The sequence below is a fragment of the Poecilia latipinna genome, unplaced genomic scaffold (assembly GCF_001443285.1).
Source record: "Poecilia latipinna isolate Pla-1442-1.1 unplaced genomic scaffold, P_latipinna-1.0 Scaffold17, whole genome shotgun sequence".
In the NCBI taxonomy this organism is placed as follows: domain Eukaryota; kingdom Metazoa; phylum Chordata; class Actinopteri; order Cyprinodontiformes; family Poeciliidae; genus Poecilia; species Poecilia latipinna.
In genome coordinates this window covers 403,189-421,490 of record NW_015112633.1, presented here as the reverse complement: position 1 = coordinate 421,490, position 18,302 = coordinate 403,189, and the positions used below count along the sequence as shown (strand labels likewise).

General features: G+C 37.3%; 1 protein-coding gene across 4 annotated transcripts in view; it reads right to left on the bottom strand.

Annotated features, from left to right (window-relative positions):
- pard3bb (par-3 family cell polarity regulator beta b) overlaps positions 1-18,302 on the bottom strand; it is a 241,538-nt gene that overhangs the window by 180,120 nt on the left and 43,116 nt on the right. For 3 of the 4 annotated variants that reach the window (XM_015034281.1, XM_015034263.1, XM_015034257.1), the window contains exons 3-4: positions 10,029-10,182; positions 4,989-5,083 (exon numbers count right to left, since the gene is read on the bottom strand). In XM_015034281.1, coding sequence (XP_014889767.1) covers positions 4,989-5,083; positions 10,029-10,182 — 249 coding nt within the window. Of the gene's footprint in view, positions 1-4,988; positions 5,084-10,028; positions 10,183-10,444; positions 10,542-18,302 lie in introns of those variants that run through there. The other variant, XM_015034273.1, reaches the window with a different exon arrangement.

Below are 18,302 nucleotides of genomic sequence, written 5' to 3'. Positions count from 1 at the left end.
AAATATTTTATGTTGGTGTTTTTTCAAAAAAAGTAAAAGCAAACGCCGACCCCTTCCTCCCCCCCCCCCCCCCACACACACACACACACACACACACAACTATAATATCAGGATAGAGCACCAGGGTAAAAAAAAAAAAACATGGGTTTCACCAAAATGTAGAAAATAGGTATAAGAAAAAGAGATTAAAAGACCACATAATTATAGAAAGCAAAATAAAACCACATTAAATAACAAAGATTTATGTAACATACTGAGGGGGAAAGCTATGAAAAAAAAATAATACATCAGTCTGTCAAGATTTGACATCTTAATCAATACTTTTGAGCATTAGTGGCCCTCCAAAAACTGAAGGACAGAAAAGCAGGATTTCCATTTTAACTCTATGATTAATAATCCTGCGCTAAGTAACTACTGCTCGTGTATAATAAATGGCCTGCAAGCATTTATTATTCTTGGTCCAATTTAATAATTGCTCAAAGTGGATAAAAAGACCAAACTATTAGTGATATTACTATTTAGTAGATGACCAATCAGCCAAAGTGTTCCCTGAATTTTCTCCAAGGGCGAGTATGATAAATGTTGGAATGCTGGCTTTGCATTTTTTTCCATTTATACTGGATACATAGTTTATATTTTCATGTTTATCTATATGAAAGTTGTAACCTGAAGATAAACAGTGAAAAAATTATGAATTAATAAAATGTGTTTATTTGTAGTACTTTGCACCTGAGTCACAGCTTTATAATAGGAGGTAATGAAAATTATTTATTATATTTATATATTAAAAACAAAGTTTTTAATACTGCATAATCAATACCTTTTACTTTTTGCAGATTCTAATAAAATCAATACTCTGCTAAGCTTTCAAATTGTTTTATCAAAAATGCAAATGTGGATTGGATGAAATAATGTCAGCACCAACCATGCAGGGTAACATACAAGTCAAGTACGTGTATATGAACCACACACAGAAACAAATGCAGGTGTAGCATGACAAATAAGTGCTCTGCTGTCTTATTAACCCCAAAGGTACTCTGTGCATAAGTAACAACTCCTTGTCTAACTATCACATTACCAGCAACCTTGTGTATCAATATTTGTTTGACCTTGTGTGTTTTTAATATAAAATATAATACAAGCAAAAAATATATAGATTTCCCCCCCCCCCCGCCCCCCCCGAGTGCATTTATGTTCAAGTTTAAACAAGAATTATTCGGACTGTAGGACTTAATCTTTTAGAGATTAAAACTACGTAAAGGAAGGGGCAAGTGAGTAGGAGAAAAGACAGACAGAAGAAAGACAGAAAATTACTGCAAAAAGAGTACTTTCTTCCCTTCACTGCTCCCACCAAAAGGCCAAGTGACAATTTGAACAATTACCCTGGAGCCATTACCTCTGCTGGAACCTGACTGGTTGGGAAGGGCCAGATGAGTGAGTGAGTGTGTGTGTGGGAGTGTGTGCACATACCAGGATGTGGATGCATGAGGTAAGGGAGAAAAAGTAACCACAAGGTAAAAAAAATAAAAAAAAGCTTGTATAAAGAAAAAAAAAGTTTTTTTTTTTTATTTATTTACAGCAGATGCTTCTCCAGAGTCATTTACTGCATCGACACTTATGTGGTGGTTGTTACAGCACAGCAGGTGTGAGAGTGAAAAGCAAAGACAGCAGGAAGATTTGAGACACTGAAGGCCATCAAGCAGGCAGAAAGCTGCTGGTTAAAGAAAAGAGACAATTTTCTTTTCTTTTTTTTTTTTTTTGCTTTAAAGCTTTAATAATCAGACCAATTTTAACACTTTAACAACAGTTTTACAATAAAACTCTGACTCAGGTGCAAGATACCGCAACGTTTTGCTAGCAACAGTAGGTTTTAGATCCACAAAGACGAAGCTGTTGGATTTAAAATTCAAGAGAGCCACAAAGTGTTGGTTCTAGAAGATTAATGGCTACTCCTATTGAAAAAGATATATTTTTTCAAATATTAATGTTTTTTTTTCCTTTCAAGATAGATATTATGTCTATTTTTACAAAGCCTTTCACTAGTCAAACATGCAACATGTTTGACTAGTGAAAGGCTTTGTAAAAATTAGTGCCAAGTTATTAAGAACTGAGAGTTCAAAGAAGGATTGCTGCAAAGATGTTGAAGGAAAGCTGTAACAGGCCATGTTCACACGGAGATAAACATGCTACATTTTTAGAAAGGATCCAGAAAAAATGTGAAAATGCTGCAGTAGGTATGCCAAGGCAAAAAGTGTCAATATAAGACAGCCACAGAATGAAGCAAAACACATAGAATACTAAAAGGCACCAAATTGGTTAATTGTAAGATTGAGGCCCATGTGGGTTAGGGATAGAGATAAAGTTAGTACCTCACAGCTTCGAAAAAATGACATGGCTCGCAAAATCCTTATCGAAACATGAGATCGCCATTTTGAAATGTTTCCACTCTGGGAACTGTTTTCGAAAATAGTTTCTGGTCTCCCAAACCTCTAGATCTGTGTGAATGCACAACCTAAACAACAAAAAACCTTTGCAGAAGCACCTAATCCCATCTCTGCGAGGACTGGGCCTCAGGCTTTGCAGAAAAAAACTGCAAAAAAGTATCTAAAGCCTGATTTTAAGAGTTTTGTGACATAGACTGTATGTTGAGGACAAACACACTTTAAGGTTTTACTGATGCTTGTTTTCAACATAACTCCACTTATAGGTTGCAGATCTGAAATATAGTAGAACCAGGGAACAATAGGTTATCTATAAGATTTGGTTACCATTAGTTTTCCTGTGTCATTCAAATGATTTACTAGTTTAAAGAAACAGCTAGTTGTAAAAAGACACACCTTTATGTAAGACACTATTAAATCTAATTCACATTGCAGTTAACATGGATTGGAGCTGGGAAATGTTGATATAAGAGAATAAGGCTGTAATGCTCACACCTAACATAACACTTTAGCATGCTGTGTACATGCTGCACTTCTCAAATACTTGGTTGCCCTGAGCAACATTAAGTAGAAACACTGACCACCTCTGAGAACTAAACATATTCCCTAAACAAAATGAACCTTGCAAGCATATCATTCTAGGGGGAATACAGACTTATTAGGAAAGGATGTTTGTCCAGTAAGGAGTCTCGAGGGGAGAAGGCTCATCACTCAACAGTCCAATCATGCATCAAGTTAATTTAAGCGGTGAACTTGAGGGATCTTCTGTGTTCAACAACAAAAGAGGAATAAGAAACAGTGACACCATCAACAGCCAGCAAAACTACATCTCTAACCAGCTAGAAGCCTGTGTGTAAATGGCTATTTTATTCTACAAGGGAGGTAGGTGTAAATGTCAAGAAAATGAAGACATTCTGAGTACAATATAACTAATTACTATATAATATTAATTAATGCACATAATAAGCAATGTTTAGGTTTAAATTATTTGAGGATCTTAAGAGTTATGTCATGATTCAAGAAGCTCCTGTTTTGGATGTGCCAAGGGTCATTTACTCAAGAAGACAATTTCTAATCGGCACTTTATAAAAGATAAAGTGAACTTTGTTGAATGTTGTTTCTGTTCACTTTTTGTACTTAAGACAACATAGCCAGATAAAAAGACATCTTGCACTTCACTAGCATTGAAAGTAGAGAACCTGAAACTGAGCTCAGCAGTAGTAAGGGAGGAGCAGATGAAGCTAACAAAAACTGTGACCTATGACCTTCGAGAAAGTCAGAGATGGCCTCAAAATATAGAAGGGGGGCAAACTCTTGAGAGTCATCCATTTTCATTAATGGAGCCTGATGTGGCAAAATGTGTCTGAGAAGAAAAGAGGGGAAACGAGAGCTGTGATTTACCCCCTCTCTTTAACCACATGTATCCTCATATGTTTGCACTGAAAGGGAAACTGCTGACCTGTGTCATTGTGCCACTTGAGGATTAAAATCCTGTTGCCTGTCTGGACCATTGATTCGGCAGTACACATGCTGCTAGGTTAGGTTGAATATATTCATGTTTTTAATTTATTCTTAACTCCACTGGACAGGAATTAATCACCACTTGCAAGATTTTAAATGTAAACGACTCCACTCAACTGAAGAAAAAAGGTGTGTTGCAAACTTTGAAACTGAGAACAAGAATGCTTTTCAAGTAAAAGGGCAAGAGGTCACTAAAATCAAAGTGTTTATCCCCTTGAGGATCTTAATGTGCTTAGCATATTTAATGACAATCTGCCTATTAGATTACAAAAGCACTGGAGAGAGTTCATAGTGATAATATATCAAAGTAAATCAATATCTCCCAAAAACTAAGAGACTTCTACAAACAGGGAAAATATGAGAAATTTAATCCTGAAAAGATTGGTTTAAAGACTAATTGAAAGAGACTGTTTGTGGAAGCCTAAGAAGCATAGATCTAATATTTAAATTGTATTAAATTTGAATTTTAAACAAAAATCAGATGAGAGTAGTCAACCACTTTGAAGATTCCATCAAAGGTGCTTTGATATGACAACTGTTTCCAACAGGTAAGCAAACTATTCCTGATGATAACTTCACAAAACCTAATTTAGAAAAAATATATATAATAATAATAATAATAATATAGCTATAAAAATGATCAGAACTACTACATATTAACGAAAGAATAACCAGCAGTCCACATGAATACAAAAAAAGCAAACAATCATAGATTATCTCTGAAGCTTTGGGGAACAGGGCTGAATGTGTAGATCAGTGAAGTTATTTAGCGTCTTATTACATAGAACAAGTTTCCTGTACCCAATTTTACTGCCCTGTAAAACTGGGTACAGACAAAACACTTATCACCCATTCTCATGCATTCATGTACAAATCATTGAACATTGGCCTGTGTTAATCAGACTCTCCAACATGTCTTCTAGGTTTCTTATTAACACAGACAAATTAAATGTATTTATTATGCATGTAAATACTTTTAAGCTCGTTGATATTTTCTTTATTATTACCACAACTTCTGAGTCTTACCGTCACAGAGCTATCTTCATTGTAGGAGGGTTCAGCCTCTGTTGTTTGGGGGTTGAGGGCGGAGTCACTGCTGCTCCTCACCATCAAGGGTGTGTCTGAAAATAAAACACACAACGAGAGACAAACTTATAAATATGCAATATATGGTGGCTACATTACATAAAAGGAAAAGCAACAAAGGCTTTGTTATGGCCTTTGTGATCAGGCCATCAAAAAGTCCTCATCTCAATTCTATAGAGAATTTGTGAGCATTTGTAACTGGATCGCGTGTGCAAGCGACTGAATTACACCAGTTTGGTTAGGAGGAATGAGCCAAAGCTCCAGGAAACTAATGTGAGAAGCTTCTGGGAGGAATGAAGGAATGACAATCATCGCTGATACCAACCAAATGTACGAAAACTTTTGATTTAGACAACAAATACATTTCTGACATAGTCTTTCTCTCATTATCGTGGCATTTAGCAAATAATTTTGATGACTGTAACTAAACTAAGACAAAAGTTTGGTCTCATGTAACTTCAGACAATGAGAAAAAGAAAGTATTTTTTATTTGATGTATGTAAACGTCTGGTTTCAACTTTAAACTGAAATGAGACCCAACTCATTTCTTTTGAACAACCACAGAAAAAAATACAATCTGCCTCAACAACAGGCCAACAAGATGTTGCATTAAATTGCCATTCAGTGATGTGCAAAGCCCAACTCTTTGCTTAAAACAAAAACATGCAAAGTGTGCAAGATATATACTATTTGAACCAAAACCCATTTTCAACTACAGCATCTTAATCAACTTAACAGCCAGCCAAATTTGTGTATGTATGTCCACATGTATAAGTAACATACAAATCCCACAATCTCGCACTGAATGTTCTGACAGCAAATGCTGCAGAGGTGACAATGTGCGGGAAGTGTGAGAAGTTAATGTATTATCTGCTCACATCCCATCGGTGAACACACTGTTGTTCATGCATCCAAATGGCCAATAAGTGGCTGATTTGTAGATTTGTGTGTGCAAGTAGGTAACAGATGATAATGGCTCTTTTCTTCACATCTCATCGGCCCTCTGCATAAAATCATCATTTACCAAAAACTGATAAATGGAACACACCGCGCTGCCGCTTGTGCTGCTGATGGGGCTTTGGGAGAAGAGTGAAAATGAGAGGAAAGTCAACACTGCAGAAAGCTAAGCAAATAAATAAGATTTAATATGCTGTGGTTTTTATTATGATGCGTGTGGTACACTCTAAAGACCCACCATTCCCACTCATAGGGACCATCAATCTATACATATACATTAAGAACACTGTCATGTACTCGCCTAAAGCTCAATTGGGAATATAATGGCAAAGGTGGTAGGGTGAGTGGAGGGAACTGTACACTGTTAAAGTACTCTGAAGACATACCAAATGATATTTGTAGGGTCATATATTGATTGTCACAAATGGACCCATGGTGATCTTAAGAACTACTGGGGGATATGGATTACATCAAACCTCTAATCAATTCATCTCCTCAAAGGAAGACAGTTACAGGGAGATGGTTTGATGGACGAGATAAAAGGTAAAAATGAAAGATATTTATTTCAGAAAGACTAGTAATTTCTGCTGTATGACATGCACAATGCCTCAGTAAAGTGTTCATACCCTTAGAACTCCTTTTGTGAGTTTCAGGCTACAGACGTCAATGTATCTTAATGGGATTTTTTTTGATCGGTTAAAACACTTGTTTTCCAGATTTGTTTTCCAAGGCAAAAATTTTAAACATGCTCTTATTTTTATTGGACTTCTCTGAATCAATACTTTGCTGAAACACCTTTGTTGCAGTGGACCCCCCATTTTCCTAGGGGTTAGAGATCACTACCGCCCATGAATAGCTGAAATCTGTGAACACTTGAGACCCCCTCAAAAGACACTCATTATTGCCTATTTTAATTGTTCAAAATTGTTATATGCACTGTGAATGTCAGTGCATATAACTCAATATGCACCGACATTCACAACGGAAAACATCTTTGCACTACTGCAGAAGCTAACATCCAAAGTATTCCTTATTTCCACTCATGGGGCTACAGACATCAGTGCAAAGGAAAATGTAAGGGACTCCTGTATTGGCAGCTTTGCAAAAACCAGCTAATAGCTTGTCAAGTACTATTGCACCTCGGTATCACATCGTCCTAAGCTGCATTTTGTTTAAAATGTCTTACTTATGTTCTACAAACAAACCAGCAATCTTGTATATGAAGTGTAACCCCTCTTTCTATTGATATTCATGGATGTAATGGTCCACACACTGGAAACTAAACCATTCTTTTTAAATGTTTAAGGCTGATTAATGTTTTAATACGAAACAACATGTTAAAATGACACAAATTAAACACCTGCAATTAAAACAACACATAGCTGTTTTGCAAGCTTGCAGAGGTTTGGTCTATCTGCAAATCTGGTTGTTTATGTCTCTCCCTTTAATTTAAAACTAATTTATGGTGCAACACGTTAGGATGGCAAAGAGGCCACATGAGGAGCTGCCATCATGCAGAGCCATCCTCTGCAGTTTAAACTGTTGTGTTAATTCTGATTTTTGTTCGATTGTTGGTTTTTGATTTCCCATTTGGTTCCACAGCTCCAACAGCATGTCATGAAAACAAACATGCCAAATGATGCTGGTGGATTGACTTGTTTGATATGAAAGGACAAAGTGATCCATTCATGGTTGCATGTTAACAGCAGAAGTATGATCTCAAAGGGGCTTTAAATCTTCTACAACCAATTGCTGAATAGTAGCAGATTTTCTCTGCGGCAATGTCCACTTTTTAAAGGCTAAACTTCAGTGAGCATTGTACATCTGAGACAATATAGTATGAAAGGTATCTCTGGCCACGTTAACACCAAAACTTTCCTACAGAGAAAAGCATGGGTGGGGTGGAGATGAAGATGAGAAATGACAACGATTGGAAAAAAAACAACGTGAGACTGTCAGAAGGAGAAATTATGAGGAGCAGATAACAAGCTGCTGAAGAAAGTAAGAGCCAACTTGGACAGAAACTCAAAACAACAGACAGTTACAGAGGCCATTCCCAACCTCCTTTACACGATCACCGTGACAGTCTCCAGAGTTCTGTTACCTCCAATCTTACCGCTAATCTTTGCTGACACGTGACTGTACTGTAACAGACTAAACTTCCCATCCCAACAGTCTGGAAAATCCAGCAAGGGTTCCTGTTTAGATTTAAGACGTCTGTGCTTTAGTATGATAAACTTTACCTTTCATTCTGTCATGCAGAAAAGTCTGGTTCAGCCAGGTAACACTGAGTATTTTTATGTTTAAAAAAACATAAAAATACAATATATTCAACTTTAACATAAAAACAGATGATAATTGATCAAGTCTAAAAGGAAAATAGATTCATCCAGTCAATATGATGAAGGACAGAAAATAATTACCATGCTGATGGAACGCAGCTTAAGAATAAAAGTTGGAGTGGAATAGTTTGCTTTGGCTGGTTGTAAGAACACAAAGCCTCTGATTAAAATGGCTTCTTTTGTTACAGTAAAGTTTATTCAAGTCTGAATGACAACTTTAAGCCCCCTTCACAACCACATATACAATAACTCAAGCGAACAAGCACTCAACTTGAAAAAAGACAGAGGGCTGTGAAGAAGAGACGGAGAAAACCAAACTGAGACAGACGCAGTGAGAGAATAAAGGTCATGCAGAAAAGTCTGGTTCAGGTAACACTGAGCAGACACAAACACCGGTTTTTGGTCCGCAGCCTGACAGAACACACGCACTTCCTGTCTTCCTCTCCTCATCTAACTCTTTCTGGCCCGCATTTCAATGACACCGCTTCCAACATTCTGGCCTCTGCCATCTTGCCTTCATTACTGTCCCACCCATCACATCCTGACCTTTGACTGTGCTGAAATTCAAAGTTAACAGTATTTCTCCAGTGCATGAAAAACAAAAGGCTCTAATACTATGCTTGTAGCCTTGCAAAAGAAGTTATACTGCAACCTGTCACTGAAATGTTTGTGGGGGGGGGGTTTCTTAGTTTTTACATTACCACAAAAAGCTCAGCCAAGCAAACAATGTTAAACATTTTGCATTAAAGAAATCAAATTCTCAGGTAGATCTTTGTAAGATTGTGTAAAATCTTACAACTCAAATAACAAGCCTCCAGCAAAATGAAGACACTCATATCAGTTGCATTTCTCTGATGTTCTTTGCAAATTTATTTCTCAAGAAGTGAAAGAAGAGTTCATAATCAGAGGAACATATGACAAAGATATCAAATTACTGTTAAAAGTTAAGGAAGGATCAAAATTATGGTATCAAGTTAAAATCTGCTTTTTAACTCTTCCACTATCTTACCACAACGCTAAGGAGGAGCGCAACAAATTTTCACAGTAACACAAAAAAAAAACTCGCAAAAGCACACACACGGTCAGTGCAACCTCACCGTGCTGCGCAGAAAAATAAACGTATGGGATCCAAATGACGGCATCTCTTAAGACCGCAGGAGGGACAAGTAAAGGATTTTAGATTTTGAGGTTCTCCCAACTCCTAAATCAGTTAGTATATCTTTATTTTACTTTGACTTTTTCCAACATTGCTTTGGTTTGTTGCATTTTTTTTCTTTCATCCCTTTTTAACTTGCATGTAATTATTCTTCTTATTATTTTTTTTTAATTTGTCTAATCACCTCGGGACTTACCATATTTTATCTTGCTTTCATCCTATCTCATCTGATTGTAAATATCTAACCTTATATCATCTGTGGTGTGGAAAATATTTGAAAGTGTTGCAAAAATGTTGATTTCACATGTTTGACCAGTGATTAAGAGTTGCTACAGCTGTTGTTGAAATGCTATGACAAATGGTAGACAAATGGTAAAAGATCTACGTCTGTAGAAACAAAATGCTGCAAAGCTAGAGTTTTAACGCCTGGTAAATTATGAGTCACAAATGTAAAACTTGCTTTTTTATGCCACTTAAGGAAATTGTAGAGTTCAACATGGGTCATTACAGTAAAAACAAACTTACTAGATTTGAGGGCTGAAGAATTAACTTCAATCTCTCCTCCTGTGATTGGCTGGAAAACAGAAAGTTCGGCTTGGTGGAGGTCAGGGCTCGGGGTCAGGCTCGTGTCAGCCACACCTCTCTGCTGGGCTTCCTGCTCCTCATACACCGCCATCAGCTATAAAAACATATATAAAAACAGCAGATTATTATTAAACAGTCTCACTCAGAATGTTAAGCACTTTAGCTCAAAGCTCCATTTCCGTATCTGGATTCGAAACAGAAATTCGAGGAAAACTTGCTTACAACGTTGGATATTTTTATCTTAAGGTACAAGCAAACACCAAACTTATCTTTACTGATCTAAATTTGCAATGAATTTATAAATGTTAGGATAATAAACAACCTTGACACCAACATACAAACAACTCCAGTGTTACCTTCTGGATGAGGACGCTATAGAGGACATCTAAGGAGCCCAGCATTATTGTGATAACATGTGCACCTGGTCCTAACTAGCAACTAAATCCATTGATGCACGTGTGCTGCAGCCTGCTTGCTCTTCACCATGTTATATAGTGGAATCCCTGTCTATTGAGGATTGCACTGAGTCTGCGTTTAGTCTAACATAGCAGAGGTTGTCACCACAGTGTTCCAGGGGCCTCCATGCGAGTGCTGAATAGAACTGTGTCTGGGCATGTATGTGTGCGTATAGCTACATTTGTGTGGTGTGTCTATAGTGACCAAGTATAAAGAGAGGCGAGTTTGCCAGCAGAGCCAGAGGTTTCCTGCTGCACCGAGATGTGTGAAAAATACTCTTCTGCATTCATGCTGTCCCTTAGCTATTTATGCCTCTAACTTTGTCCTCACGTAGCACAATCTACAACTTGTATTGATTAGGTCACTATGCGTACAACAGATCTGCCCTTCCTGTTCAGCACAGCCTCACGAGGCAGAGAGCAGAATAGTATCGAGTTACACAATATCGCACCTTTCTCGCCATGTTCTCATCCATATCTCACCAGTTATTCTCTCAGACTCACACATCCATGTTCTGTCACCCTCCCCACTTCCATCTGTCTAACACAGATTCATCTCATTGTGCTCTTCCATGTCTCCTTTTATAACAAACCGCCTCTGACATTTTTTCTGAGCTTTCTTTCTTTCTTTAAAGCTTGCATTTCTTTCAAATCACCTTTCCATCTTGAAACCAGGTCCTCTTTTGTTAATACTCCATTTATTCCCTCCCTGCTCTTTTCTTGCGTTATTATCACACGTCTCTGTCACATTCACTCTTGGAATATGAAATCCTGCTTTGGTTATGTAACTCAAGTGATCTCCATTTGATAAGGCTTAGTTAATGTCATCCTGCCTTATATGAGAGGTTTCTTCAGTGAAAGCTGTCAATAGTTTTACTGTTATCCAGCTGAAAGGCACAAAAACAACAGCTACTTATCACAGAAACAAACAGTAGACACATGGGGACAGAAAATCATACTGTTTGCCATAACAAGTTAATAGACATGATTGACTGAAATCATCTTTAAGTGTGGTGCACATTTAGTAATTTAAATGTTCAGAAGATGTTGCTCTGGTCTGATGAGACCAGAAATGAACTTTTAGGATTATTGGGAAAACTGTGTGTGGCAGAAAACAAACTCTCCCTGAACACACCTTTTCCATGGTGAAGCATGGTGGTGGCAGAGTCATTTTTTTGGCATGCTTTTTTTTTTTGGCATGCTTTTCTTCAAGTGGAATGGGGAAACTGGTCAGAGATGGTAAGATCAATGGAGCAAAAAAAAAGCAATCCTGAAAACAACCTAATACTTAATACCTGAAAATGGGATGAGGTTTCATTTTCAGCCTGGACAAGAATCTTAAACATATAGGAAGACTTACAATGAAATTGCCCAGAGGAAAGAAAATTCATGAGATCTAATGAACCAGACCTAAATTCAACTGAGACAATGGGACGAGATCCAAAGTGACTGAGCCTGAACTATTTTGTAAATAATAATTACAAGAGAAAAAAAATCTAAATGTGTAAACGGTGGAACCCAAGTCCGGTATTCACAGATTCACCTTATAACTTCAAATTACTGGAACATATCTAAGAAATAAAAAAATCTTGACTCGCTATGGGCGAACGTTTGCAAAGCAGTCAACCCAGAAGCATCAGTCATTTTCCTTGGCGCTAATTGGCTGCAAATATTTGCTTCTGCGGTAGGGCCAAGATGGTATCCAATGTGTGTATTGATGTATATTAAGTCACTTTAAACTGTTGTCATAATTTTAGTCTATAGCTACAATGTGTTATATTTCCCGATAGCAGATTAAATAAACTAATAAAAATCACCTTTGGTTGAGATTTCAGACACCTGGCCACTGTGCGTAGATAGCGGTTTTAAGTGTTTTTAGAGAGGGTCTCAAGTATCTCAAACATCTTGTAAATTTTTGCCGTTGATCTATCTGGATAACAAATGTTTTCTCTCAAACAAAATCCCATTGGGATTCATTGAAGATTATGGCTCCAAACTTACAGAATGAGTACAAGTTCAGAGGTACAAACACTTTAATGAGGCAGTGTGCATGTCAAACAAACAAGGGATACATAGAATAATTTTTATTATTAAATATAGCATTCTTAAATGAATAATGCCAGTTAAAAAGAACACAAAAAGACAAAATAAATAAATAAATACATGGGGATTTTAGAGATAAACCACATAAAGGAACAAATGTGTGAAAATGTCCAGGCAAACCTAAAAGGACACTATCAAGTCTGTAATAAAGCAGTGATGATAAGAAACGGTAGACAATCAGATGAGATGGGACAGAGTTATGCCTTTGTTCTGTTCAACAGGACTCAAAGACCTGCCACACAAAGCGACAATGCAACTTCAGCACATGGGGAAGATTAGGCTGTGAGACAAAAAAGGGAACACTGCAAAAAGTCAAAGCAAAAAAGGAGAGAAAGAAATGATAAAAGAACATGTAAGAGTCAGGGACTGAGGGAGAATTATAATGACAATAATGAGGGAGAGTGACAGATAGGCTGTACTGTAAAACCCTTTGCAAAGGCAGACAGTAAGAGCCAAAAAGCCAGCCTAAAAGTAAAAAAAAGATTGTCTGAGTGTCACTGTGTCAAGAGCTAGAGCAGTGATGTGCCCATTTTCTACAAAATCAAACGTAACATGCTGTCCCTTCTGTCTCTGTTCCTCTCTGCAACGTAGCAGACAAAGCTTTGCAGATATTTGCTTCAGTAGCTTATATTACAGTATTTTAAGAAAGACAAAACATATTCAACCTTTTTTATCTCATACAATAACATTAGATTTATATGTAATGCAGTCATAAATTGGTTGAGGTCACTTGGATATATGAAAGCCAGATCAGATGGGTAACACATGCGCTCATCTGACCAAAAACTAATGGACCTATGCCTGCCTGAAAGCTCACACTTTCGTTATGAGGTGATAAAGCAGTGTGACATCATCTGAGAGGGTTAACAGATAATGTCACAGTGTAGTGGATCATGTTACCTCACAAAAGGAGTATCTTGGGCTGTGCTCTAAACTTAACCTCTAGAAAAGGAGGAGATGTCTGAAGTGAGATCACCCTTCACAGGAATAATTCAGAATTTGAGAAACAAACAGTTAAGTTGTAAGCATAACAGTCACAGGTATTTTAGACAAGAAAAATACTTGCTTAGAGTAGACATATGCTGACAGATTCACTGGTATTTTGGTCGAAAGGTCAATTTTCACTGGCTTCTGCAATAACTTTGTGGTTCCACTAAGTTGTTTTAAACAAAATTTAACCTTCCCCTCAGCAAATCTGTCAACAAGCACAAGCACTGCTGACTGAAAGATGAAGAGCTCTGTGAAATTCTGCTATTTTTCTCCTTTTTTTCCAATTTCAGCCTTCCGTTGAATCAAAATTTTACTTTGATCGTGCTGCTGACAAGCTGATACAGAAATGCCTTTATCGACTCGTTAGCCTCAACACTTACAGATTTAGGCACTGGGAAGACTATCGGACAAGTCATATGTGTGCTTTGAGTCTGACATGGGATGCTACTCAGAAATGTTTGAATTTTTTATCATTACAGCAAGCTGTAATGATCAGTGCGTTGGGTTTTCACATTTTTAAGCTTTGTCTCTCTACAGGACAATTTACTTCATTTATAGTATGTACTGTAAAAAACGAAACACTCAACTTTCCAGAGATGTGTATAAAAACAGCACTAAGCAAACTTCCTTAGCAATGACCGTCTGTGGCTTACCTTCTTATGGACTGAGTCAAAGACTGCTGCTGGACATCTGTCAAGTCAGCAGTCTTGCCCATGTCCAGATAGCCCATTACAAGGCCAGAAAAAATAACATTCCTGCTTTAAAGTCACAGTTTGCTGCTCCGTTCCTACTGTATTATTGTTTTATTAATTGAGTTCCGGTGTTTTTGAACCCTGATTAAAACAGTAACAGCAATCTTAGGCTGCATAGACTTTTAAACAAGTGCCAGGTAGATATTCATTGAGTTGGCTCCTATTCTTTACATAAAACCAAAGCAGCATGTAAAGTTTAAGATTTGAGTACAACCACTTACATCACCATCTTTTTTCACATAAAGTGCTTTTTATTCAGGTCGATTATGGCTTGATTGATTACTTGAATCAGGATCAATAAAATACTACAAACGGATCCATTCACTGCGCTTAAAGGCAGCCCATAATTGCGCTGTCACACACACACACACACACACACACACACACACACGAACCCACACAGACTAAACAATCTTTAATTAAATATGCTTAAGCTATCTGTACACCGCTGACCTTTGATTTCCACTCAGGACCACTTACCGTAAAAAAATCTATGGCATTCAAGAGGGTGTGTGTGTGTGTGTGTGTGCTTGAGTACTTTGGCATCTTATGGAGTCAGCAATATCCTTGGCAGTGACCACTTCATCACCATAGATTTAACATCAGCGCTGCACATGACAACCCTTCTCCAAAGAAGCAGGAATATGCATGCAGTGTGAGAATCTGCTATTTTTATTTAAGAAGGTTAGAACTTTTGCTGCTTCCTTTGAGTGTAAAAATAAGAAAAAAAAAGAATCAGAAAAATACAAATTTTAAGTCATTATTGCAAATATGTTAATTTTCTGCCATCTGTGCTATCTCAGCTGTTCATTGTGCTTCTGATAAAAAATAAAACAAAATTAGAAAGAAAGAAAAAAAACAGTGCTATAAATAAATTCTGATAATCTGAATATAACGAGTTGAAGATGGCAAGTGCTTGTTTCGGGTCCAGCACCGCAGAGGCTTCTACCCTGATGCAACTGTTCCTCATAAGAAAGAAATCTAGTCTGATCACTCAGGAACACACACACACACACACACACACAAGTGATACAGGATGGGCAGACAGCACCACCTAGCCCGATACAACAGAAACTGCATCTGAAGTGTATCACAAAGACATTGTAACCCCACCCCCATCACACAACCCTTTAATGGTTAATATAAGTCATCTATCTGTTTCCTATTAGGGAACATGAGATGTAACAAACTGAAATATTCTACTGTCTGACGTTGCCCATCAACCTTGCTTTAAAGAACAAATAACTATCTGGAATGGCTCTACGCTTTATGTAGATAGTATGTTAAAAATAATCTTTTCAAATGAAATAAGCTGTTTTTACAGACCCACTCAGCTCTTTCCGTCAGGCGTTTTATTATAAGTTTAAGAATGCTTGCTTTGTTACATGGCTGAACTGTCTAGCATCCACCACAAAAGTTACAAGTGGCAAGTAAATCTGAGGTTATTTCACTATGAAACTCTCTAATATTAGCATGAGGAATATTACTTTTAATGTTCACCACATTTCTGTGTGATGACCATAAAAATAACTGCAGATCACAAAGAGAATATGAATGAGCCCTGAGGCAGGTGAGTTATTCTACACGAGGCTATAAGATGCCCTCTTTGTGTTTCATAAGCAGATATTCCTGCTTAGCCCCATTTTTTCCCCTCTGGCTTCACTTTGCCTTTTCTTTTTTGCTTCCCATCATTTCCCTTCTTGGCTCTTTTCATCTCCGGTTCTCTAAACCATTATCTTCCTTCCTTCCTTTGCCTTCCTTTTCAGATGCTGATACTGAAAACTTCGCAGCAGCTTCTCTGGTCCACTGTGCCCATCTCTCAAAAGTCCTAAACATCTTTAATACCAAAAATATAGACTTTTCAAGTAGGGATGCCAACATATTTGGCTTTAACATCAACATTGGCCAATGTCATTTTTTGACACATAGGTACCGGTCCGATAAGTAAAAATGTGCCAACATTAAAAAATCAACATTTATTCAGTTTTATTGTTGTTTTTCTATCTGGTTTGGGAGAGACAACGGAGGAGTTGGTCATGTGGTTTTGGGCATCTGATTTGGGCACAGGATTGGGGAGAGGAGCAATGTCAGTGGTGTTTATTCACAGTGTCAAAAAATTAGGAAAATATATATTACATGGGTAAATATCAGTCATAACACCAATACTTATATTGCATATCGGCCCAAATTGTCACAACGGTGCATCCCTATTTTCATGCTCCTATTGTCTTATTATCTCTGTCCCTTTTTGCCCATTCTTTAAAGGATGAATACAAAAGTTCACTATCTTTAAATATACGACCTTCAAAAAGCCAATGATTGAATGATGGATGGATGGACGACAATCAAATTGATGACAGGTGACAGGATGAATAGAAACAACCCTTAAATAACTTTTGGAAATGGATATTTCTCCATATGTATGCCGACCTGGACAATTTGGATATATATATATTTTTTTTTAATTCCTGCTCTCCTGACAAAGTTTCAGTCCTGCCTGACAAATCAGCTAATGTAAATCCTCATGTTAAAGCACTTTGCTCCATTAGTTAAACCACAAAGCAACAAAGAGCTTATTGATTAGGACATGAATCTGATACACTCACTCTCACTCTCTCAAACTCGATATTCTATTTAATCTGACACTGTTATTTCATAGTGTTTAACTTCCAGTCCTGCTTAGTCTGTTCTCTTGTATTGTTTAAATCATTTCAATTAAGAAAATGAAACACAGCATGTTAAACTTCAGATTTATATTTGATTACTAAATGGAAAACAACATTTAGAGCCCCCGCATACTGCACGTCATAAAGACCTTTACAAAATTGCTGCAATGGAAGACAGGGACCAAAATATCTACACACAGACACAGAAACCATCTGAGGATCACTGCGCAACCATCATCGATTGACCATTTCTGAAATCAATAATTGGGATGGTGTTGTCCGTGGATGGAGAATATGAATGAATGAAATTCACCTGCTCAGCAGTTTCGAGTCTGCATTGGCGGATGCCTGCATAGCTTTGTCTGACTGTGTTCACTCAGCCCTTTATTGATCTCCAGACACCTTAACTCTCTCTAGAGCATGAGAAATCCAGACAAAACAGACAGGAAGAAAAAGATGAATGGGCAACAGAAAGGATGAGAAGAATGAGAAACACAGACATAAAGCAATGACAGTCAGCTTACATAGACCACCATTAAAATACATTCAGACAGACCACATACAGGGACTTACACTTGCAGAAAATAGATGAGCTTCTATTCAGAAAACCAGCATCCCTCACAGAACCAAAGTATGTCACTTTCCAATTGCTCAGTCTTGCCAGCATGTTTTTGTTTTTTTCTATATTCCTCATTGCAGGAACATGCACAGACTGTGTCCTCACATATAGCATGCATTTATGTTGGTGTATATTTGACTGTCCACTACTATCTCCCCGAGCCTCTGAGTAGACCACACTTCACCATATGGAAGAGCATTATGGAGACACAGTAGCACAGATGGACACAGTCTGTCCATATTCTCAAAGATGTACAGCTAACAGGCTAGATGACAGCACTCATTACCAGCAGAGCCTACAAGAGAAAATCGCACAGGCAAAAACAGAATATAAGGAGCAAAACTGGCACTATTACATACAGTTTAAAACAGATAATGATTGGCTTCATATTAAGGCTGAACGATGTTTGCAAGTGAGAGACAAAGTTTCGTACCGGTGTAAATATGCAGTAGACTATACATATATTTGTACCGTCATAAAGAAGTGCAAAACATTTTAAACTAAATACATCTTTACCTCCAGCAGCAAACTCCTACTGATTTTTTTTTTTTTTTTTTTTTTTTTTGAGAAAAATAATTTAATGGGAAAAAAACTCAAAAATTCAGAAATAACTGTTTTTAATGTAAAAA